Genomic DNA, 25,677 nt, shown 5'->3' on the forward strand with positions numbered 1-25,677 from the left:
CTAGATACAGTTCTCTGTGCTATACAGCGGGATCTCACTGCTTACTCTATTGGTTCTTTCTCACAGCAGTGATACATCTGCAAGGATCCACCCATACTCTCTCCCTGATACCCCTTGTGGCTTCTGGCAAAGTCTGCTGGACTGCTGGTTGATATTGCAGCCATGAAGAGAGAAAAGGACCACATACATGAGCTAGATGGACTCACACTCTGCTTTGTCACTAGCTAAAAACACCGATTAACAATACCTTGGGAGGGCGGTGAGAAAGGCAGCAGGGCACCCTGGAAAGTGCCTAACAAGGCAATTCACCTCTTGCTAGTTTCCAAGGACACTGAGTTTTCACCTCCTGGTACCCAAGTCCTAAGACATTTCATCAGCATGAGTGTTGGTTTTTTGTTTCTGACTCCCTGTGGCTACAGATCATTTCCAAGCTTCATGTCTACTCCTGCCTCACTTTCTTCTGCCATCACCCTCCTGGTCTTGAGCTTACCATCCCCCAAACACCCTCTCTTTTCTTGACCACTCACTTCCTCCCCATGGAATCTAGGTAATGTGTTCCCTCGGGAAACTTCTGCCTTATCCATTATCACCAACATGAGTCAGGACACAGATAATATATAAAAATTACCACATTTAAAAAGTGCTCTGATCTGGATATCTTTTAGGGGCTCTTTCCTCAGTTTTAATAAATAACTCCAGGAGTTCCCGTCATGGCTCAGTGGTTAACAAATCTGACTGGGAACCATGAGGTTGGGGGTTTGATCCATGGCCTTGCTCAGTGGGTTAAGGATCTGGCATTGCTATGACTGTGGTGTAGGCCTGCAGCTACAGCTCTGATTAGACCCCTAGCCTGGGAACCTCCATATGCCATGGGAGTGGCCCTAGAAAAGGGAAAAAGACAATAAATAAATAGATAAATAACTTCAGTGACTGAAAAAAAAGAGTAGCTTATCGTTTTAAGGAAATGAAACATCATGGCTCCTAGCACAACACTAAAATTAACATGAGGAGTTTCCATTGTGGTGCAGCGGAAACGAATCCTACTAGTATCCATGAGGACATGGGTTCTATCCTTACCCTGCTCAGTGGGTTAAGGATCTGGTATTGCTGTGGCTGTGATGTAGGCCAGCAATTGCATCTCCGATTCAACCCCTAGCCTGAGAACTTCCATATGCAGCGTGGGTGCGCCCTAAAAAGCAACAAAAAATAAAATAAAATTAACATGAAATTAAACTTTTATTAACAAAGGTATTAATTACAGATACCATTACTTTTAGAATTTATGAGTATGAAAGATAGGAAATGTTTCCATATTCATGAATGTAGCCCCACAGCAATATTTATAATGAAATAAAAAACACTATTTTTAGGATAACCCAAGGATCCTTTAATAATCACAAAAACTTTTGGAACCCCCAGTCTAAAAAAAAATCCAAACTGCAGCAAATGTATATGATAGATGTTATAAAATGTTTTTGAAAATGAAGTTATGACTCAGAAGGGCATGGATTTCTCCTCTGAAATGCTGCAAGCCTAATGCGAAGGATTTGTTTGGTCACTTCACATCAGAAATTTCCTAATTTTCCACTGTGAAAAAGTTTTCAATCTTTAAACAAGACTACTGCTAATACATCTTAAAATTCCAAGACTAAAAGGAATTTCTTCCAAATTAAATTTCTAGTTTAAAAAGAGAAGCAAGCTGTAGTCTTGCTTTATACATTTCCATGTATAATGTCAATATACGTGGAAAATGGGATTTAAAATCAACACCATACAAAATCATGAAATCCAAGACCCCAGAAATGAAAATATTTACATTCTTATCTATCCTTTATTGAAATTGACAAAGTCTTAAGTAAGAATGTCATAATCTTTTAACAGATCATAAAACTGACATGATGGCAAAAATCTTTTCAGTGGGAGTCAATTTACTCTGCCACAGGAAGGCAAAAGTCACCACATTAAAATCACATGCTAACTGCCAATCCTGGCTTTGCAGTCCCCAAATCTTGAAAACGAAATTATTGCAGTTCACTCTGGGACTGTCTACGTGTACATTTTTAGCATCAAATAACATTTTTTAGAGAAGACAGAATTTCAATTTTACTAACAAAAGAGTGGTACAATTTCAAAAGATTGTACAACTTTCAAAAAGTAGAGTAATGACCTGCCTACTCTTGTATTTACATTTTGAAAGTAAACAGTATCAGATGCTTCAGGGAATAACATCCTATGATCACTTGTCCATTTATGTTTACATAGGAAATCTTCAAAAAGCAGGTAGAGATAAGAACTCGACTTGAAATCTCAAACCATTTAATCCAAAATTTCAAATCATTTAATCTAAAATTAAGAGTAGCCACAAAAAACCTAGGAGAGCATTCAAGAAACAAAGTTAGAAATCACCCTCTCTGAAACTGGGCAACGTTAGTAAGAAAAAAGTTGGTAATTATTTTGTCATCAATTTGTTGATCCCTTCCTTATGGCCTGTCTCAGGGGGTTAAGGATCTGGCATTGCTGTGACACCAACCATACTGGAGAATCTGTGTACCCAGGTGTTTTCCCCACCAGATTTAAGGTGAGGAGCTGTGTCTCATTCATTCATGCCCACATTCTTCACACCAAGTCCAGTGCATTATACACAGTAGCGAAAGAAAAAAGGTTGAATAATTTAAGGTAATACATGTATTCCTAACTGGAGATAATCAGTTATGCTCCAATTCATGTAAGGACATTCATAATTTCATTTTAGCTAATAAGCAGTGAGTAATTTGATGGGTTTTTTTTAATCCACAAAGCTATGAAATGGATTTTAAGCTCTAAATAACATAGTTATATTTTAAACATATTTAAAAGAAATACATAGTGAAACATTTAAAAAACACTCTCACAAATAAAGTTGAAGGGAGTTCCCATCATGGCTCAGCGGAAACAAATCTGACTAGCATCCAGGAGGACACAGTTTCCATCCCTGGGCCTGCTCAGTGGGTTAAGGATCTGGCGTTGCCATGAGCCTTGGTTGTAGGTCGCAGATTCAGCTCGGTTCTTGCTTTGCTGTGGCTGTGGTGTAGGCCAGCAGCTATAGCTGATTCAACCCCTAGCCTGGAAACCTCCATAAGCTACAGCTGCAGCCCTAAATAGGCAAAAAGTAAAAATAATAATAAATAAAGTAGAAAATGATTGACTTCACTGTGTGTAAAATGGAACCAGACGGTGTTGGTATGGTGAATGTAAAGTGACCAGGCACAGATGTTGTAAAATGACATGACAGGAACCTTATAGAGTGAATTAAAAGAGACCCTGGAATTCTGGTTGGAAAAGTCTGGCTGGCAAATAGGAGGCTTAATTAGTGTAAAGTACTGCCATCTCCATTCAGACAGGGTTTGAGAAGGTGGGGAGTTTCCCATCCCTCGGGAACAATGACTTCTACCCCAATCTACATGGTGCGGCTGGAAACAGGTACAGAACTGATTCAGCCCAGCGACTCACCCTCCACTGCCCAAAGGAAATAACGTGATACCAAGGAGAGAGGGCCCTCTCTGGACCCCCAACAATCTCAGTTCCATCATCTCTAAAGCTCTAGTCCATAGCAAAAGTAGGCAAATTAGGAGTTCCCATCGTGGCTCAGTGGTTAACAAAACCCAAAGAGTATCCATGAGGATGACAGTTTGATCCCTGGTGTTGCTCAGTGGGTTAAGGATCTGGCATTGCCACGAGCTGTGGTGTAGGTAACAGACGTAGCTCAGATCCCACCTTGCTGCTGCTGTGGCTGTGGCTGTGGCTGTGGTGTAGGCCAGCAGCTACAGCTCCGATTTGACCCCTAGCCTGGGAACCTCCATATGCCTCGGGTGTGGCCCTAAAAAGACAAAAGACCAAAAAAAAAGTAGGCAAATTACAGGCTACAGGCCAAAATGGGCCAGATCTGACCCCCTCCTGTGTTTGTACAACCTGCAAGCTAGGAATGGGTTTTTACTTTTTAAATGTTAAGACGAAGAATCATGTTTCATAACACATGAAAATTTTATGAAATTCAAATGTCCATTCCATAAAGTTTTCATTGGAATACGGTTGTGCTCATTCATTACATGTTGTCTGCAGCTGCTTTTTCACTACAACGGCAGAGCAGACAGAGACCTTATAGCTTGCCAAGCCTAAGATAGTTACTACCTGGCCCTTAACAGTAAAAAGCATGGTGACCTCTGGGCTAGAAGATTTCTCCGTGCTCCCACCTGCATCTGATTTCTGAGAGTTAGTCCACTGCTTCATAAGGTACAGACTCTAAGCTTGAGAGATGTCCATCTTGGGGCTGTTCTGTCCAAAGTTACATCAATGTATATAACACAGTGCAACTCATTAGGATAGGGCCAAAGACAAAGTAACAAATTGCATGCACAAAGAAGGCACTGAAAAGGAAGCACAACGCAAGCACAACATTACAGGCAGAACAGTTCTGGGTGACACTACTGAGAAAAATGAGAACTACAGAGAATTTGGAGATGGACAGATGATTAAAAGAGCTCACAAATCATACCACTAAAGAAATAGGATTAGCTGGCCCAAAGAAGAAAGGATGAGAAAAGAACTACAGTACCGAGGGAGTCCAACTCTACATTTGTTGATAGGCTAAATTCCTACTGATGAAAATAATTGGCAACTTAAACTAAATTTGCACAAAATATTTATCTAATGAATTAAATGTGATTCTTAATGAGATTGCTGTTCCTGCCTCAGGCCATAAACTAGACCCTTAAAAAGTAATCCCTTGTTAAATACTGGGCTATAAGACTTAAACTGATATATTATAGGGACATTCCTTTTCCAGAAACATCTGTCACTTTGTAAGTTATCAGAAAAGGTGTGCTATTCATGCGCTGAGGCTCCCTAATATATAAGTAACTAAAAGTAAGTTTCTTGACCACATGGCTTTCCATATGACCAAATAAGGGGAAAGGGGCTTAAATTACAGAATTTGTGTTACATTCAAGAATGGGATTTTAACTACTCTAGAAGATTACTGAGTGTAAAAAAAAATCTTCCCGGGACATCATTCAATTAAAATACTTAGTTTGGGTGTACCTGGATACTTTCTTGAAACAGGGAGAATGAGTCTGAAACACTCTTCTTCCATTGCTATGATTCTATAATTTTTAACTCTCCCAGTTCTTATGAGTAAGAGAGCCTGCAGCCATTGCTCACTTTCATTTTGTCTGGAAGGTAGTCAATGTACACACAACTACAGTCTAAGATAAACTTTGATATCCCAAATTAAATTCTGATTATAACTTTAACTACAACTTATTTTAAATTACAAGACAGGAAATGTATTTCCATTAAATAGGAAAAAATGGGAAAAGAGGCATGACTTCTAAATATTTCTATGAGCCTATGTACCTTATTAAAAAGGTCCAACACTTGGACACAGTAAGTGAAGAAAATACAGCATGTTTCCTATTAGTTTCATGACTTTAAAATACAGAATCCTTGGACACAACATACTGAGTCAATCTAAACATTACAATTAGTAATCCAAATCTTGATATTTGCTCTAAATATAATTTTGATCAGTCTGAGTTTTTCAATCTAGAAATTCTAAGGCCTGTATTTCCCTAAGAATTCCCTTCCAACGGTGTGATGCACACACGAATCTGACTCACTAAACTTTCTTCACTCCTACATCACCTATACAGGATTTTAACATCAAGAGTACACAATATCTTCAAGCAACTTCTAAGATCTTGCATTAACCTTACCAGGATAAACTTTTCTCCAAGTCTCCTAGTACTTTTTATTTAAAGACCTGTGGTAGTGAAACAAAGAAACCCCCCCCCTTAAACCATATGGCAGCAAATTGAAGTTAACTTATTTTTTTCCCAGCTCAACGCCTATACACTGGCCCTAAACATTTTTTCTCTTTGTGTCCTAGGACCAGGCTAGAGCTGTCCGCTTATTTGCGACTGTACCCCCATCATGTTCTTAAATAGCAAAACAAAGTCCAAAACGACCCCTGACCACGAATACACCTCACCGTGGTCATGTACCAAAACCTGGCTTGGGTAGATCGCGCACGCCGGGCGAGAGGCCCTTGGCGGGCCGGGAGCGCGTCTCCCTCCGACGTGGTGACCGAGTAGGGAGTTTGCTCGCCCGGCCGGGCCGGATCCGCCCCGGGAACTTGGTTACCCGAGCCCAGGGACGCACCGAGGCCTACCCGCGAGGCCGGGGCGGGCTCCAGGCAGCGGGGGCTTCCCGTTCCCCGGCCGCAGAACCTTCCCGCCCGGCCCGCGGTCGCCAGCAGGCAGGGGCACTCGCCGTTGTCTCCCGGCGACGGGACGCGCCCGCCGGGTCCCGGGCCGGCTCCTCTGTCTCCTGCCGCCGTTCGCGGCCCCGCTCGGCGGCCGCGCCGAGCCCTTCCGGGACGGAGGGAGCACTAGGCCGCGCCGGGGCCCCGAGGCTCCGGGGCCGGCCGGGCGGGCCGTGGCGTCCGGTATCAGTCCCGAGGGCCGGGCTCCCGCCGGTAACGGGCCCCGCCGCCTCCCCTCCCCCTCCCCCGCCCCATGACAGTGCAAACCCTCCGGCCAGCCCGGCCGCCCCGCCTCCGGCACCAGGCCCAGCTCAGGGCCGCGGCCGTGGCGGCGGCAGCGGCCGTGGCGGCGGCGGCGGCGCCGCGGTTCTCCGCCCTCGCTCGCTCGCTCGCACACGGGCCCGGCGCCCCTCGGGCCCGGCTCGGGCTCGGCCGAAGTCTCCGCCGCTTCCCGGCCGCCCTCTGCGGCGCCCGGCCCGGGCGGGGTAGGCCGAGGCCCGGGCGGTGGGGGTGGGGGCGGGGGCTCCTCTCACCTTCATGTCGGGACATCCTAGTTCAGACGGTGGCGGCGCGGCCCCTCCCGGGCTCCGGCTGCAGTGTCCCCCGCGGGGTCCCGGCGCTGACCGCGCCGGCCGGCCGACTCCCACTCGACTCCCAGGCTCGGCCGCGGGGGCGGGGTGGGCAAGGGAGCGCTCCCGCGGCGGCGGCGGCGGCGGCGGCGGGGAGGCGGCGCGGGGCGGGAATGGGGCCGGGCCTGGCCGGGGCTGAGCTCCTCCAGGAGGCGGGTCCGACGCCGCGGCTCCGCCGGCGCCCGCCGTGACTCGGTCACTCTCCGGCCCGCAGGCTCCCGGCTGCGGCGCCGCGCTCCGCAAATCCCGCTCCTCCCCTCCCCCGGCCCACCCCCCGCCCCTCTCCCCCGGCTCCCGGCCGCCGCCTCCTCCTCCTCTTCCTCCTCCTCCGCCTCCTTCCGCCGCCCGCACGCCGGCCCCGCCTCTCGCTGCCCGCGCCGGGCCCAGCCGCCCGGAGTCCCGCGGTCGGAGGGCGTGGAGGCGGCGCGGCGGCGGCGGCTCGGGGTGCAGCGTTTGCCCGCGCTCGCCGGCAGGCCGCGGTCGGGCTCCCGAGCCGGGCCTCCGCCTGGCAGCCGCCGCGCCGCCGCGCAGCGCGTAGGGAGGAAGAGGAAATGCCCGGCTGCCTGCGTCCGTGGCTTGCCGGTACGGCCGGCCTGCGTGGTCCAAGGGCCGCCGGACCGCCCCCAGCCCAGCCTGGGGCTTAACCGGGCCCGGGTCGTGGCCGCCCCGCTGTTGGGCCGGGCCGACCACGGCGGCGAATGCTTCTCGGCGGCGAGCTGCGACCCCGAGGGGCTCCCGCCTTCGGGCGCTTGGCTGCCGTGTCGACAGCGGGCAGGGCCCTGCAGTCCCCGACGCCGAGGAGAGACTGCGGTCCGGCTGGGGCCATGTGTGTGTGTTTCTTTTTAAGGCAGGAGTCTTGAAGGAAAAAGCGGCTGGCCTCCGGGCGTTGTCCGGTCTTGCTCGGCCCGGCGACTCGCGGTCGAGAGGGTATGGGCGCGGGAGGCCAGCCTGGAGGAGGCCGGGCTTGGCTGCTGTGCCTCAAGGCCAGCTCCTCGGGTACCCTCTTTCGAAGACTTCTCTCCCGCCAGCCCGGCTGTCGGGCAGGACCCACGCAAAGTTTGTTCCAGCAGCTTGGCTCACCCTCAGTGCACTGTTCTGAAAACTGTTGGTGTGTGTGTGTGTTTAATGTGTGCTATAGCTTTTTTCCTGTCTGTAAACGACTTAACCGTTTTTATCTCTTTTACACTTTTCTTTTACATTATTACCCTCTTCCCTGTCAACTTTGTTTCAGGCATTATTCATCAGATACTTATACTGCCCCTTACCACGTGGCAGTCGGTAGTGTGGTTTGGTGGAAAGATTCATTTTGGAGTCACGACAGATTTGCCGTGGATTTTGGTTTTCATATCCTCTGTGTAACCTTGGACAAGCTTTTTTAATCTTTCCAAGTCTCCTTTTCTTTGTCTTTTGTTTGGTTTGGGGCTGATTTTTATTAAAGTGTGTAGTTGATTTACAGTGTTGTGTCAGTTTCTGCTGTACAGCATAGTGACCCAACTGTTCATATATATACTTTTTCTCATCCTGTCTTCCATCATGTAATATCCCAAGAGAGTGGATATAGTTCCCTGTGCTGTACAGTAGGACTTGGGCTGTTGTTTTAATTTACCCTTCATTTGAAAATACGTATATGTGTATTATTATTATTATTGCATAAACTAGAACTGTGCCCCTAGGCTAAGTCTACTGAAATTGCATTCTAAAGTACTGCTTCTTTGATATCACTCTATTCCTGTCCACCATTACTAGCTGTGTGACCTGGAGCAAATGGTTTAGCCTCTTTGTGCCTTGACTTCCCCATTTTAAAATGAGCAGGATTACAGATGATAATATTAATAATAAAATAACAGGTATTTGGAGGGTTAAGTGCTAAAATGTGTATAAAATATCTAGCACAGTAAAAGCAGTTTGTTACCATATTTCATTAAATCTGATTTTAAGAAGCTCCTTGATTTCAGAGATATTAGAAACTCTTAAAGACAAGGAAAGAGGTATGAGGTAGCTCAGCTCTACAGAAGGGCTGTATTTGGTAGTAACTAATGATAAACAAGGTATCAGCCAAACTAAGGTTTAAACAAACTGGGATTTGAGCGAGGACTGTCACAAGATATATTTCCAATGCAGATATGGAGCTTTTGCCTGAATTCAAGCCAGCACAGTTGTTGATGTTCGTCCAGGCCACGATTGGGGTCTGGTGGAATAGGGCTTCAAACAAGGCTAGCTGACTTCTACTCCATGCTTGTCCAGCATCTTTCTAAGCATTTTACGGTATTGTGTGTGTGTGTGATCCGGGGACCTTTAATTTCTTGGCCTGTAAAAGTGAAGAAGACAACCTTTCATAGTTTTGTGATGAGTACATGATGTCTGTCAATCTATTAAATTACAGAGATTAAGGCATTATCATTAATGCAGTCAGACAAAATGCTGGGGCAGGTAGGAGAGCTGACTGCTCAACTCCTGGAAGGAACAAGAGTAAGTACAGAGTTTAGTTGTGAAGTTCCCCTTGTGGCGCAGCAGAAACGAATCTGACCTGAGGTTTCAGGTTCGATCCCTGGCCTTTCTCAGTCGGTTAAGGATCTGGCATTGCTGTGAGCTGTGGTGTAGTTCGCAGACGCGGCTTGGATCTGGCATGGCTGTGGCGTAGGCTGTGGCTGGCTGAGCTGTAGCTTTGATTGTACTCCTAGCTAGCCTGGGAACCTCCATATGCTGCCGGTGCCCTAAAAAGCAAAGAAGTTCAGTTTGTTCAGGTTTGGGGAATTGTTAGCTAATCCTGTGAAGAGCATACAGGTGACTGTCTAAAGCTGAAGGAAATCTCAGAACTTTGACAGTTTTGTTTTCAGTCAGGCAAAAGTAAGAAAATGAAGACACTGACTAGAAAATAAATTTTTTTTCTTTGTTTTTCTTTTTTTTTGGCCAAACCCGGCAACATTTGCAAATTCTCAGGCCAGAGATTCAACCCTTGCCACAGCAGTGACAATGCCAGATCCATAACTAGCTGAGCTGAACTCCATAAATATTTTCTCCTGTTATAACAAGAGTAAGCCGTATTGTATTTTGGGGTTTTTTGGGTTTTTTTTTGTCTTTTCCAGGGCCTCACCCTCGGTATATGGAGGTTCCCAGGCTAGGGGTCTAAATGGAGCTGTTGCTACCAGCCTAGGCCAGAGCCACAGCAATGCCAGATCTGAGCCGCATCTGCCACCTACAGCACAGCTCACAGCAATGCTGGTCTCTAACCCACTGAGCAAGGTCAGGGATCGAACCCGCAACCTCATGGTTCCTAGTCAGATTTGTTAACCACTGAGCCATGACGGGAACTCCTGTTTTGGGGTTTTTCATGACTGGAGGAAACATTACTCAGTTCATCTAGAGGTCAGGCCCTGCAATTAAAACTGCCTTCTGCTTGCCATCCTGCCATATAGGAGATTGCATTTCCAAAAAAAAAGGATTACTCATACTAAATTGTCCATTAAATGATTTCTCTTCTCCAGAAATGCTTCCTCGTGTCCTTTCCCTGCACTTCCTTGAGTCCTCCTCCTTCTATGCCCTTGCCTTGCCAACCCCAATTCCATACTATGGCCTAGTTATGTTCCTTAAAACAAGCTAATGCATGTAAACCTAGGTGAAATCAGAATAAAGTCTAGTCCAGTTAATTGCACCATTGTCAGTTTCCTGGCTTTGGTATTTTTCTATAGTTCCGTAAGATGTTACCTGTGGAAGGAAGTGGACATGGACCCTCTTTGCAACTTCTTGTGAGTGTATAATTATAAAGTAAAATCTGCAGTTCCCATCTTGGCTCAGCGGAAACGAAGCCAACTAGGAACCATGAGATTTTGGATTGAGCTGTGGTGTAGGTTGCAGATGCAGCTTGGATCTGGCATGGCTGTGGCTGTAGCTCCGATTGGACCCCTAGCCTGGGAACCTACACATGCCAAGAGTGTGGCCCTAAAAAGACACACAAACACACACACACAAACAAGCTTATACTGGGGACAGAAATCAGCTCAGTAGTTACCTGCAGCTGAGAGGGTGGGAGATGGGAATGGACTACAGAGAACTTTTTGAGAATATTCTGTCTTGATGGTGTTAGTGTCTACTGTAACTTCTGTCACAAGTTAAAGACCTGTAAACCTAAAAGATTATATTTCACTTCTGTGTAAATTATACCTCAGTGAACCTGACTTAAAAAAAAAGCAAGCTCCTGTCTGTAACCCCAGCCTCCTGTGATTTAGAGGGTGACATTTAACTTCTCGTATAAGGCCCAGCAGTCTTTTCCAGCATAAGGACTTTTGACTTCCTCTGCCAGTTTACTCTGTGCTTTCTTGTAGTCTTGATTCCTGCCTCTGGGCCTTTGCACTAGCTCTTCCTTGTACTCTGTTAAGCCTTCCTGCCCCTCAGGCACACTGGTAAACTTCTCTGTGCTCACATTCTGTGCTTTTTTTTTTTAATGGCCAAATCTTTGGCATATGGAAGTTTCCAGGCCAGGGACTGAGTCTGAGCCACAGCTGTGGCAACACAGAATCCTTTAACCCACTGTGCTGGGCAGGGGATTGAACCTGTGCCTCCACAGTGACCTGAATTGCTACAGTGGGAACTCCATTTGCTGTGCATAATTAAAAATTTTTATCTCTTTTCTTGCCTAAACTCCCCCAAGCCAGGCAACCACATGATTCCTTTTTGTGTCTGGGATCCAGTAATATTGAATGGGTAAATACGTGAATGATTTAAAGCTGGAAGAGGAGTACCTGTTGTGGCTCAGGGGAAACAAATCTGACTAGCATCCATGAGGATGCAGGTTCGATCCCTGGCCTTGCTTAGTGGGTTAAGAATCCGGCATTACCAAGAGCTGTGGTGTAGGTCAGCCACTTGCTGTGGCTGTGGTGCAGGCCAGCAGCTGTAACTCCAATTCAACCCCTAGCGTGCTAGCTTGGGAACCTCCATATGCCATGGTGAGGCCCTAAAAAAACAAACAAAAAAAAACTGAAAGAAAGCTTAAAGTAACCATCCTCAAATTGTGGTCTGGGGTCCTCAAGATCCTTTCAGGGTGTCATTGAAGGATTGGGGTTTTCTTATATCCTTGAGATAGCTCATCTCAATAGATAGAATATAGAAGCAGTGGGAGAATCAAGCCATCTTCAACCAAGTATTAAGTGTACTGTTCGCAGAAATATGAGACAATGTCATGCTTCTAAATATTTTGTATTGCGAAAAGTTATTTTTCTTAAAAATATTTGTATTACTGGGAAATGGGTTATTATTATTATTTCATTTATTTATTTATTTTTTAAGATTTCCTCCATTTTATTTTTTTGGTCACACCCAGGGCATGCGGAACTTCACAGGCCAGGGATCAAACCCGCACCACCGCGGTGACAACACCTTAACCTGCTAGGCCACCAGAGAATTCCCTCAGTTTTAATTTTAATATTTAAAAAAACCGGGAGTTCCCGTCGTGGTGCAGTGGTTAACGAATCTGACTAGGAACCATGAGGTTGCGGGTTCGATCCCTGGCCTTGCTCAGTGGGTTAAGGATCTGGCGTTGCTGTGAGCTGTGGTGTAGGTTGCAGACTTGGCTCGGATCCCATGTTGCTGTGGCTCTGGCGTAGGCTGGTGGCTACAGCTCCAATTGCACCCCTAGCCCGGGAACCTCCATATGCCATAAGAGCGACCCAAGAAATGGCAAAAAGCCAAAAAAAAAAAAAAAAAGCCCAACAGTAACATATAACCACATTTCTTGAAAAGTTCTTTGGCATCTCCGATGGTTTTTGAGAGCACAAAGGGATTCTGAGGCCCAAAATTCGAGAATCTTTGCCTTAAGAGACAGCCCCTTTGTTCCAATAAAAAACAGTAATGATGTTGACACGTAAGTAGTGATGAGCCTTGTGATGAGCACCTTACTTGTGGGTGTGTGTATCTCTTCACTGTACTGGTAAAGGCAAGTGAGGCACACACAAGTTAATTGACTTGGCCACATACCTCATTGGTGGAGCAGGATTTGGGCCCCCATGGGTTTCAGAGGCCCTTTTGCAAACCAAAATTAAGTTTTCTGCCACCTTCCTAGAGGCCTGGAAAGGGTCAGAAAGGCTTATGCTGTCTGGTGCTTCACAGTCACTAGGCCAGGGTCACTAAGGCCTCCAACTTTCCAATTCTGCCACCCTGAGTATTTTCAAGAACAGCCTTGCATGCCTTGATTTCTAAAAGCCTAACCACCTGCACCTGCACTTCAGCCACCCAGTCCCCTCTCCTGACCACACCCAGAGCTCTTAATTCACGACTTCCTGTTTTATTGTAACTGCCAACTTCTCCAGTTTGCTTGCTCTGCCATTAACCCAATCTTTTACTTCTTCAGGACCTCAATCCCTTGATCCTTCCATTTGACCTTTTTCTTCTTTCTTTTTTCTTTTTTTTGGGGGGGGCTGCACCCTTGGCATATAGAGTTTCCCAGGCTAGCGGTCAAATCAGAGCTACAGCTGCTGGTCACAGCCACAGTAACTCGGGACCTGAGCCTCCTTGGCCACCTACACCACAGCTCACGGCAACGCCAGATCCTTAACCCACTGAGCGAGCCAGGGATGGAACCCACATCCTCATGGATACTAGTCAGATTCATTTCTGCTGTGCCAGAACAGGAACTCCTTTTTTTAATTTTAACCCCATTCTCTTCCTGGCCCAATGGTCAACTAAAATTATTCTCATTCATGACCTTCAACTCTCTAGACCCCCTCATTCTCAAGCTGCACCACCTCTGCAAACCCCCACTCCTGAACCAATTGCATGACAATCTCCCTCCACCTATATCTGCTTGGGGTGCAGGACACAATGTAAAAAAATAATGGAGCTGGAGTTTCTATTGTAGCGCAGTGGTCAACGAATCCGACTAGGAGCCATGAGGTTGTGGGTTCGTTCCCTGGCCTTGCTTAGTGAGTTGGGGATCCGGCGTTGCTGTGAATTGTGTAGGTTGCAGACACGGCTCGGATCCTGCATTGCTGTGGCTCTGGTGTAGGCCAGTGGCTCCAGCTTCGATTCGACCCCTAGCCTGGGAATCTCCATATGCCAAGGGAGCGGCCCTAGAAAAAGGCAAAAAGACAAAAAATAAATAAATAAAAATAATGGAGGGAGTTCCCTATGTGGTACAGTGAAAATGAATCCAACTAGGAACCATGAGTTTTCAGGTTTGATCCCTGGCCTGGCTCGGTGGGTTAAGGATCCGGCATTGCTGCAAGCTGTGGTGTAGGTTGCAGACATGGCTCAGATCTGTTGTTGCTGTGGCTGTGGCATAGGCTGGCAGCTGTAGCTCCGGTTGGGCCCTTAGTCTGAGAACCTCCGTATGCTGCAGGTGTGGCCCTAAAAAGCAAAAAAAAAAAAAAAAAAAAAAAAAAGATGGAACATGGAAATATAGATTCAGTGGGGGTTGGGGGGCGCTGTTGCAAAATCTGGTGGATCCAACTGCGTTTGGAGCTAGTACCATCAAGCAATTTTTGTCCCACTAGCAGCCTCTACCATTCTCAGAATTTTATAGACCTTCACCACTTAGCTCCTTGTGCCTGTCCACAACCCCAGTAGATAATCTCACCTTCTATTTCACAGAGGGAATAAAGTTCAAAAAGGAAGAACTTCTTCCCCTTCCCACTCTGAATCTCCAGGGCATCTGTCCACGTGTATCCCACTACCTCGTGCCCTCGCCATCATCCTCAGCCCAGAAGAACCGGGATGTCCTTTTGCCAGTTCAGGCCCACCTCTGCTTAGGATCCCACTTTATTTCATCTCGTATCTTGCATTATGCTCTTTCAGCCACCTTAACATCTACATTTCCAACCACTCAGCCTCTATGCATTCCTTTCCCTTGGCTGAGAAACACCCCAACCTGCACTCCCTCTGGTTACTGCCCTATTATTTCATATTCTTCATAGTCGAGCTTCTTACAATAACTGTCATTCCTTTCCTTTGGCTTTATAACATGATTCATCTGATTGCCGGGCTTTCGATGCTGTAGGCCATCCTCATTTGCTATGAAAGCACTCTCTCTTCCCTCCGTGGTTGTGCTCTTCCTGTAATCCCTGTTGGGTTGAGCAGAGTTACCATCGACCTAGTCAATTACCCAAGATGAAACCTAGCAGTTACCTAGACTTCTCTTCTATTTATCTCCCATGGCCAGTCACCACTGGATTTCACCCATTAAACAGTGGTCAAGTTCACCCTATCTCTCCATCCCCATGGCAACCAAACCATTCTAGGCTGCTCCCCTCCTTGAGACTTAGGGTGACAACTCCTGACTCTTCCCCACCTTGTTTTTTTTTTTTTTTTTACCACTTCTACTTAGCTTTTTTCCTTTTTTGGCTAAATTTCTAAAACTTAAAAGTGATACATACTTATTGGAGATGTTTTGGAAAGTATAGAAAAGTGTAAAAAAATAAAATAAAAATCATTTAAAAACTTATCACCCAGGAGTCCCCATAGTGGCTCATCAGAAATGATTCTGACCAGCATCTATGAGGACCTAGGTCCCATCCCTGGCCTTGCTCAGTGGGTTAAGGATCCGAAGTTGCCCGAGCTGTGGTGTAGGTCACAGATGCGGCTTGGTTCCTGCATTGCTGTGGCTGTGGCGTAGGCTAGCAGATGCAGCTCTGATTTGACCCCTAGCCTGGGAACTGCCATATGCTGTGGGTATGGCCCTGGAAAGACGGGGGCGGTGGGGGGGGGGACCCAACTTACCACCAGAAGTAAACATTGTTATATTCTAATGTATTTCTTTCCTGGAGCTATTGTTCAGAGTTACAAATGGATCATATATTCCACTGCTTAGAGCTTTCTAAGTTCACCTTCAATGCTTCCCATCTTCTAGATTGTCACTCAAGGTCCTACCAAATCCTGGCAGGGTCTGCCTCTACTTTTTCTGCCCCCACTGTGTAGTGCATGTGATGGGCTGCCCAGGCTGCAGAGGGGTTTCCTTTCTTTTCTGTCTCTGGAATGTCTGTACCTGATTCTTCCTTTAACAGCCTTAACCTAAAATCATCCATTTCCTCAGAGATTTTCCTGACCACGTTATCTAAGGCCCTCCCCCACCACTGGTTTGATTGTTTGTTTTGGCTGTGTCCACAGCATGTGGATGTTCCCAGGCCAGGGCTCGAACCCAAGCCACAGCTGTAACCAGAGCCACAGCAATGACAACAATCTGAGCCACATGGGAACTCCCTGATTTTTTTTTTTTTTTTGGTCTTTTTTGCCTTTTCTAGGGCCGCTCCCATGGCATATGGAGGTTCCCAGGCTAGGGATCTAATCGGAGCTGCAGCTGCTAGCCTATGCCACAGCCACAGCAATGCCAGATCTGAGCCGCTTCTGCGACCTACACCACAGCTTATGGCAACACTGGATCCTTAACCCACTGAGCAAGGCCAGGGATTGAACCCGTGATCTCATGGTTCCTAGTCAGATTCGTTAACCACTGAACCGCAATGGGAACTCCAAGAACTCCCTGATTTTTTTTTAATCTGTTTATTTTATTAATAACAATTCACATGAATTGTCACAACTATTCCCAAACAAGATTTTGAAGGCCCATAGAATTTTGCCCAGTCTCTGACACAGCCATCTCATCTCACCTGCTCTATTTAAATACATGCAAAGATTTTAGATACAAGGACATTTATCACAATGTTCTTTTTAATATTTAAGTTTGAAGACAACCTAAATAAATTATGGTTTATCCAAACCCAAAGCAGCTAGAAATACACTTGTGGTATGTTTTCAATATGAACATTGGTTTCAGGAGTCCCCAAGATGGCTCAGTGAAAACGAATCTGATTAGTATCCATGATGACGCAGGTTTGATACCTGCCCTTGCTCAGTGGGTTAAGGATCTGGTGTTGCTGTGAACCATGTTGTTGGTTGCAGATGCAGCTCAGATCCCTCGCTGCTGTGTCTGTGGTGTGGGTCAGCAGCTGCAGCTCCAATTGGACCCCTAGCCTGGGAACCTCCATATGCCGTGGGTGGTGCGGCCCAAAAAGACAAAAAAAAAAAAAGAAAATCAGACTTCAGTCGTATATTGGTCTTTTCTAAATGATGTATCTACAGTATGATGCCATTTTTGTTTTCTAATAAAGCAAATACATAAAGACTGAATGGATTTCAGACTCTTCAGTGTATAATATGAATGATTTACGTTATTTGTTCAACTTATACATATTTATCGGGAGTCCTCTGTGTTCACCAAGGATACAAAGATGAAAAAGAAAATCATGTCCTCATCCTCAAGGCATTTACATTCTTGTGACAAAATTAATTGAATTGCTATTCTGATAACTGTTATGAGTGTCTAGAGAGCTTATGATGCGGACATGAAGGGCCATTTCCCCCTTTTGAAATTTTCTATAATGAACATGTATTAGTTTCAAAGCCTTTTTGTTTCTTTTCTTTTTTTCATGATTAAGGAAGATGCTCATTGAAATAAATGGGAACTAGGAGTTTGTGTTGTGGCTTAGTGGGTTAAGAATCTGACTAGTATCCAGGAGGATGCGGTTCAATCCCTGGCCTCTCTCAGTGAGTTGAGGATCTGGCATTGCCACAAGCTGTGATATAGGTGGCAGATATGGCTCGGATCTGGTGTTGCTATGGCTGTGGCATAGGCTGGAGGCTGTAGCTCCGATTCAAACCCTAGCCTAGAAATTGCCATATGCCTCGGGTGTGGCCCTAAAAAGAAAAAAGGGCGTTCCCGTCGTGGCTCAATGGTTAATGAATCTGAGTAGGAACCACGAGGTTGCGGGTTTGATCCCTGGCCTTGCTCAGTGAGTTAAGGATCTGGCGTTGCTGTGAGCTGTGGTGTAGATTGCAGATGCGGCTCGGGTCCCCTGTTGCTGTGGCTCTGGTGTAGGCTGGCAGCTACAGCTCTGATTAGACCCCTAGCCTGGGAACCTCCATATGGTGGGAGTGCAACCCTATAAAGCAAAAAAAAAAAAAGAAGAAGAAGAAAAGAAATAAATGGGAACTAGAAGGTGGTAAGTGGAGGGACCCAGGGTGAAGGGGATGGTTCTGATGGTTTGGGGAATTGGGAAGACTCCAGTGTGGTCAGAGGCCTAGAGGAAGGGGTGTGTCTGTGTCTGTCTGGGTGGGGCAGGGAGGAGGGTGGAGGAGAGAGGGGGAATCCAGGTGAAGTAAGCTTTCTCCAGGAGGTAGGACGTCTCATCAGCAGAGATCACGTTGTCACTTTGGGTAGAGCTTTGGCAGTTGTGCCCCTTGGCCTTCATTTTCTCAAATCGGAAGGTGAGATCATGCCTCTGTGCCTAGTAAATTTCTATTCCTTTCTCCTTTAAAAACCAACAGTAGGGAGTTCCCTGGTAGCCTAAGGGTTATGATTTGGTGCTTTCACCGTTCTGGCCTGGGTTCAATCCCTGATCCGGGACCTGAGATTCCACAACTAGCCCAGACTGCAGCCCCCCCCCCAAAAAAAACCGTAGACCCCAGCCTTTGTGAACTATTTTCCCATCCCTTCCTTCAAGCTAGCTGGGGATATTTCCAGAAGCATCACCTTTGTGGGGGGTTGATGGGGAGTCCTTGCCTGTGAAAATCTTCCTAGCCCAAGGATCTGCATTTGAAAGAACACCCAAGCAGATCCTGGCCATGCAAAGTTGTAGAATCACCACACTAAATACTTCCAATTCATTTTACAATTTGCCAACATCGCTATTAAAGGCTTCCCCCTTCTGCTAGGTGCTGCCCTTGGGAAGGAGCATCTCTTCATTTACAAACAGCCCTGAACTTGGCTGCTATGGAGGGCTTCGTGTGCTTTGCTAATTTGTGAAATGAACGATTTGTTCAAAATGAGCCCAGGGGTCCTGACCCTCCTAACTCCGAAATTTTCCCCCTCACACCATGTTTCATCTCCACCAGCCCCTGAATTCTTCATGGAAGCATTTCCTACTTCAACTCAGCCTCAAAACCATATGCTAACTAAAAACCTCACAAACCCACATAGGAAAGTCCTGGGAAGAATGGGACTTGAGGAAGATTGGTGGGTTGCTCTACAGAAGATCAGAAAATGAGGTCCCTTAAAAGTGAAGTAAATGGAATCCACACAGAGTGGATGAGCCAGCCCCTGCAGGTGGTGTGGACTGTGTGTCACCCACCTTCCTCACACATCAAGGAGTTAAAAGATGCTCTGGAAAAGAGCTCAGGAATGTCAGGGTTAATAAGGTGGGTGCTGAGTCATAACAAAAGGCTTGTGCTCGGCTTGCATGGAATCCGGAAAAGGGGAGGCCACAAGGTTAGAAATTACATTGTGTTTCCCACACTGACCAAGGACAGAGATGCTCTGTTACTATTGGCCAGAGCTGTACATTTAGAGAGAACTGTCCAAACGATGGCTGATTCCTCTTAGGAGAAATGGGTATTTCTTCCAGGAACAGCTAATCCCCTTTCTTTAACTTGAGTCTTTTTTTTTAATTATAATTTTTATTTTTTGTCTTTTTGCCTTTTCTAGGGCCGCACTTGTGGCATATGGAGGTTCCCAGGCTAGGGGTCAAATCAGAGCTGTAGCCCTGGGCTACATCACAGCTACAGCAACTCAGGATCCGAGCCGCATCTGCAACCTACACCACAGTTCACGGCAACGCTGGATCTTTAACCCACTGAGCAAGGCCAGGGATCGAACCCACAACCTCATGGCTCCTAGTTGGATTCATTAGCCACTGAGCCACAACAGGAACTCCGAGTCTTTTTTTAAAAAAATTTGTTTTTTGAAGTTCCTGTTGTGACTCAGTGGTAACAAGCCCAACTATTATCCATGAGGACGAAGTTTCTATCCCTGGCTTCGCTCAGTGGATTAAGGATCCAGAGTTGCTGTGAACTGTGGTGTGGGTTGAAGATGCGGCTCAGATCTGGTATTGTTGCGGCTGTGGCTTAGGTTGGCAGCTGCAGCTCCAAATCCACCCCTAGCCTGGAAACTTTCATATGCTGCGGGTGCAGCCCTAAAAAAGAAAAACAATAAAAATTTAAAAATAAATTTTTTTTAGTTTATTTTTTTGTCTTTTTAGGACCTAAAAATAAAAACAAAGAGATAAAATGTTTTATTTTATTGCTTTTTGTCTTTTTTAGGACCACACCAGTGGCATATAGAAGTTCCAGGGTTAGGGTCGGGGTTGAATCGGAACTGCAGCTGCCCTTCTACACCACAGCCACAGCAACGCCAGATCCAAGCCTCATCTGCGACCTCACCACAGCTCACGGCATTGCCAGATCCTTAAGCCACTGAGCAAGGCCAGGGATTGAATCCTTGTCCTTATGGATAATAGTCAAGTTCGTTACCACTGAGCCACAAGAGGATTTTTTTAAAAATAAAAAAATAAAAAAATTTTTTTGGCTGCACCTGAGGCATGTGGAAGTTCCTGGTCCAGGAATTGAACCCTCGATACAGAGGTACCCTAGCTGCTGCAGTGACAATGTCGGGTCCTTAACCTACTGAGCCACCAGGGAACTCCAATCTGAGTCTTTACTGAGCATCTCCCATGGGTCAGGGGCTGTACCAGCTGCGGAAGATGCATCAGTGGGCCACTCAGGCATAGGACCTGCCCTTCACAGATCTCAGCATCATTCTTGGTCACCCCAATTCCCAGCCTGTAATTTGGGACGATGTGTGGATTTGCCTGGCAAAGCCTGGGACTCTGAGCAAATGGCCAGAGCCAATTATTTCACCAATTAGACCTCTAGTTTTGAGTCACTTATGACTGGGGTGAGTGTAAAACAGCCAGTTCCGAAGAGTTTGATTTCCTGTGCCTGACGAGCCTGCTGATGAGCTCCACAGACACCCTGGCCCAGGAGGCCCTGCGATGGTCCTCAGCCTGCCTTCATCGGCTCTCACTCAGTTCCTCCAAGGCCTCGGGTCTGCCCCCAGAGCCACTGGGATTGCCCTGTCCTTTCTTGCCCTAATGGCCCACTAAGAGGTTGTTCAGAAGTTGTTGGGAGGATTTTCGAATTCCTGGGTGTCTTAAATTCCAAGGAGTTGAGTCAGCAGAAACCACTGGGCCCAGGGCTGATTTTAAAGGAAAATGGAGTGGGACCAGCCGATGTTAAGTGGACAGAATGGGAACAACTTGGAACCTGCAAGGAACCTAGGTTCCCTGAGAGAAACCCTCAGAGCCCAAACCAGGATCCTTAGCCCCTGATAATTCCTAAAAACTGCATTTCACAGTCTTAGCTTTGGAAAACCTTCACTCGAGGGCAGATCCAGATTTGGGAGCCTGAGGTCTACATATTTCTGAGGCGTGACGCTTAAGAAAAATACAGAATTAGACACAGGGCCTTAGAAGCTCTCCTTTAAGGACGCGCGAGACCCTGAAGCTTAAGCCTCACTAGTTTCTTTTTTTTTTTTTGTCTTTCTTGGGCCCCTCCCGCAGCATATGGAGGTTCCCAGGCTAGGGGTTGAATCGGAGCTGCAGCCACCGGCCTACGCCAGAGCCACAGCAACACCGGATCTAAGCCGAGTCTGCAACCTACACCACAGCTCACGGCAACGTTGGATCCTTAACCCACTGAGCAAGGGCAGGGACCGAACCCGCAACCTCATGGTTCCTAGTCGGATTCGTTAACCACTGCACCACGACGGGAACTCCAGCTTCGCTAGTTTCATAGCAAACCACCTACCTATCCAAGTTGATGCTGGAAGTTAAAAATATCGGTTTTCCTCTCTCTCTTACTTTCTTCTTTCATTGCGTTAGTGCGGGTTAGGGAGGGAGGGAGGGAGGGAGGGAAAGGAAGGAAGGAAGGAAGGAAGGAAGAAAGGAAAGAAAGAAAGAACGCCCTCCTTTCTTCTTTCTTCTTCTTTCTGTTTTATTTTTTCGTTCGTTGTCTTGTTTGGCTTTTATTTCCTTCCGTACTTCCTTACTGAAGTCCGCCCTCAAATCCCTCCCGAACGCAATACCTTCCCCGTCAATAAGAACCTCCCTCCCTACCTCGTTCTTTCTTTCTTTCTTTCTTTCTTTCTTTCTTTCTTTCTTTCCTTCCTTCCTTCCTTCCTGTTGCACCCAAGGCATGTGCAAATTCCTGGGCCAGGGATCTAACCCAAGCCACAGCAGTAACTCTGCCAGAAACTTAACCCACTAAGCCACCAGGAAAGTCATAATATTGGGTATCTCTGATCCCAAAGAATTGAAGCTCTCTCTGGATGCTTAGAGGACAGAGAGAGGCAGGGAAGAAAGTGAATTCAACATCTTATTTCCTTGATATTATTAATAAATCACACATCCCTTTCTTCACCTTCCCCATCCAGTTATAGGTTTAAATGCTAGACCTTGAGCTACTCAAGGAATCACATCTCATTCTTTTTCAAATCCCTAGTACTTCAGAAATAGCATAAGATAGAATATCTGTTGAAGGGATGAATGGATGAAGGCATGAATGAATGAATAAACGAATGAATTCTCTCAGGACCTGAGAACTGACAGCCCTCTATATCCTCATCCCTTCCTTCTTAACCGCCTCCAGGAGATGGCCTGAGATAAGAGCCTGAGCCCTAGAGTCAGACCTGACTTTGCCACACACTAGCCATATGACCCTGAGCAACACCTCTCAGCCTCAGTTTCCTTATCTGTAAATTGGAGCCAAGGATCCCTCCTTGCAAGGTCGTAGGAATCAGCAATACTGTCTGAAAAGTGCCTAGGACAGGATAGGTCTCAAAAAATGGTAGCTCTCTTATTATAACTTTAGGTCCAGTCAAGGCAAACAGTGGCCCCTGAGTCAAATCTGGCTCCCATTGCCTTTTTTTTTTTTTTTTTTTTTTTTGGTAAATAGAGTTTTATTGGAACACATTGTCTGTGGCTGCTTATATGCTACAATGGAAGAGTTAAGTAGCTGGGACAGAGACTGCATGGTGAATCAAACTGAAACTATTTCCCATCTAGTCCTTCACAGAAAAACATTGTTAGTCTCTGACACTTTCATCACTTTACTCTCAACTTGTCACCTCCTCACTGGTCCTCTCCTAGCCTCTCACTCTGTTCTCTCTCTACTCTGTAGCTAATTGTTTTCCTAAAACCTATATGCCATTAGGGTTTTACTCAGGAAAACCTTTGTTCGTTCCTCATTTTCTGCAGCTCCTTAGTATATTTTCAAGATTTGTCACCATCTGGCCCTGATCTTTCCCTGCAGCCTTGTCTCTGTCTCATCTCACCTGCTCTCCTCTCTGTGTCCTATAAGATGGTCGCATCAGACACCAGAGCCGCTCGGAGGCTTGTACGGTTCTGTGGCTCTGCATCTCATCCATTCTCTAGAGCATCCTTTTCTCTGTTCTCTGCTGCTCCAATCGGCTTCATCTTCGAACCCTGTCCTGATTTCTTTCTTCTATTCTGTTGGCTCAACCAGGATAAGGTAAATTATGCTGCTGTAACAAACGACCCCCAAATCTCAGTTACTTAAAAAGACAAAAAAATCGAACAAAGAATAACAGATATACAAGGGCCCCACTCCTGGAGGACTCAACATGCATCTTTTTTTTTTTTTTTTTTTAATGTTTGGCTATGCCTGTGGCATGTGGAAGTTTCCAGGCTAGGGATCAAACCTGAGCCACAGCAGTGACCCAAACCACAGAAGTGACAACACCAGATCCTTAACCCAGTGTGCCACCAGAGAACTCGCTATGATTTTTTTTTTCCTGCCAAGAATAGAAAAAAAAATCAGCCTAGTCCTTCTTATTGTTGTTGTTAATAGAGCACACAATGACTATTTTATTAATATATCCTTGTTGGGAGTTTTCTGGTGACACCACAGGTTACCTAAGGATCTGGCATTGTTACTGCAGCAGCTTGGGTTGCTGCTGTGGTGCAGGTTTGATCCCTGGCTGGGGAATGTCCATATGCCAAAGGCAAGGCCAACCCCCTCCTGCAAAAAAAAAAAAAAAAAAAACCCAGACACTTATCATTTTTCCCAAAACAAAGGCTCTTGTAGAGGTTGTGGTGGTTGATCAATAATTATAAAGGGATGATTTCATGTAAGGAAGAAAAATGGAAAGTCTACCTGGGTGGATGAATTGTAGCAAAAGAGTCATGCCCATAGGCGCCTTACAGCAGGCCCACTGCTACTCTCCCTCGTCCAGATCCTGAGCTGGTCCTTCCCAAGGCGGGTGGTGGGGTTGAGTGAGGAGGGAGAAGGACCAAGTCTGTCTGAACCAGCGAATGCTGTGGTGTCATTAGTACCCTCTTCCCAGGGGGCATAAAATCTTGTGTGACTTGCCCCACACGGCACTGGGGAGTTTCTCCAGGCTTGTCTCCTCTTTCCACTCTGAAGTCATTTGCTCTGTCCTGACATCTCTTGCCCTGCCTCCAGATATCTGGTTTCTGCCCAGGACCCTTAAGACTGATACCATTTTTTTTAAGGGCTGCACCCACAGAATATGGAGGTTCCCAGGCTAGGGGTCCAATCAGAGCTGTAGCCGCAGGCTGACACCACAGCCATAGCAACGCTGGATCCAAGCCATGTCTATGGCCTACACCACAGCTCCTGGCAATGCCGGATCCTTAACCCCACTGAGTGAGGCCAGGGATCATACTTACATCCTCATGGATACTAGCTGGGCTCATTACCGCTGAGCCACAACAGGAACTTCCCAGACTGACACCTTGGGATGCCTTTCTCAGCATCCTGTTCTGCAGCCCACAGGAACTCACCTTTCATTTGAGGGAGCCCATTGGGAGCAGTTCAAGTTCTTTTGGCCCCGGGCTGTTCCCCGAGCTCCTGTGTTGCTGTCTCCCAGGCCTTTGCTTTATGCTCTGGCCCCAGGAGTCTCTGGCCCAGGGATAGTCACTGAGCCTATATGTTGTTTCTGCAATTATTGCTCGCCCTGCCCATGATACCCTTCCCTGGGCTCGGCCTTTTTTTGAGTCCTATTGTTCCATCTTGCTCTCTTTCGTATCCTCTCTGTGGATGAGATCTTTGACTCAGCATCACCCAGGGCATTGGATCCTATCCTTATTCTTCCAGGCACTGCCCTATTAGAAGTCATGGGAAGGGAGTTCCCGTTGTGCTCAGAGGGTTAAAAGCCTGACTAGTATCCATGAAGATGTGGGTTTGATCCCTGGCCTCACTCAGTGAGTTGCCACAAGATATGGTATAGGTCACAGATGCAGCTCGGATCATGTGTTTCTGTGGCTGTGGTGTAGGCTGGCAGCTTCGGCTCTGATTCAACCCCTAGCTTGGGAACTTTCATTTGCTGCACGTGAGGCCCTAAAAAAGGAAAAAAAAGAAAAAAGAAAAAACAAACAAAACCTCATGGGTAAATCATACTGGCCTTATCCCTGATCCACTTCCAGATCTATGCCTCAAGCTCCACACCTCTGTCCCCAATCTTAGCTCATGTGTAGCCTCAAGAACCCTTGATGCTGATGTGGATTAAATCACACAACATGCTTTACTGGGATTAGGTATTGTAGCACTAGCCTCTTAGTGGGGTGCTGAACCTGGTCCCCTTTGGGGAACCCACCTCCTACTCTGATTGCTTTTCCCATCCCAGTCTGCAGCCTGGTTTCTTCTTCTTCTTTTTTTTTTCTTGTCTTTTTGCCTTTTCTAGTGTCGCTCCCGCAGCATATGGAGGTTCCCAGGCTAGGGGTCTAATCGGAGCTGTAGCTGCCAGCCTACGCCAGAGCCACAGCAACGCAGGATCTGAGCCGCGTCTGCGACCTACACCACAGCTCACGGCAACGCTGGATCCTTAACCCACTAAGCAACCTCATGGTTCCTAGTCAGATTCGTTAATCACTGAGCCACGATGGGAACTCC

General features: G+C 46.6%; 1 protein-coding gene across 1 annotated transcript in view; it reads right to left on the minus strand.

Moving 5' to 3' along the window:
* The window catches only part of KCMF1 (potassium channel modulatory factor 1), an 85,684-nt gene extending 78,689 nt beyond the window's left edge, over positions 1–6,995 (minus strand). Inside the window, exon 1 of the mRNA XM_047781651.1 lies at positions 6,832–6,995. Within this exon, the coding sequence (XP_047637607.1) occupies positions 6,832–6,847 (16 nt within the window). The 5' untranslated portion in view covers positions 6,848–6,995. The remainder of the gene's footprint in view (positions 1–6,831) is intronic.
* Positions 6,996–25,677: the final 18,682 nt, after the last annotated feature.

The sequence above is a fragment of the Phacochoerus africanus genome, chromosome 5 (assembly GCF_016906955.1).
Source record: "Phacochoerus africanus isolate WHEZ1 chromosome 5, ROS_Pafr_v1, whole genome shotgun sequence".
Lineage (NCBI taxonomy): Eukaryota > Metazoa > Chordata > Mammalia > Artiodactyla > Suidae > Phacochoerus > Phacochoerus africanus.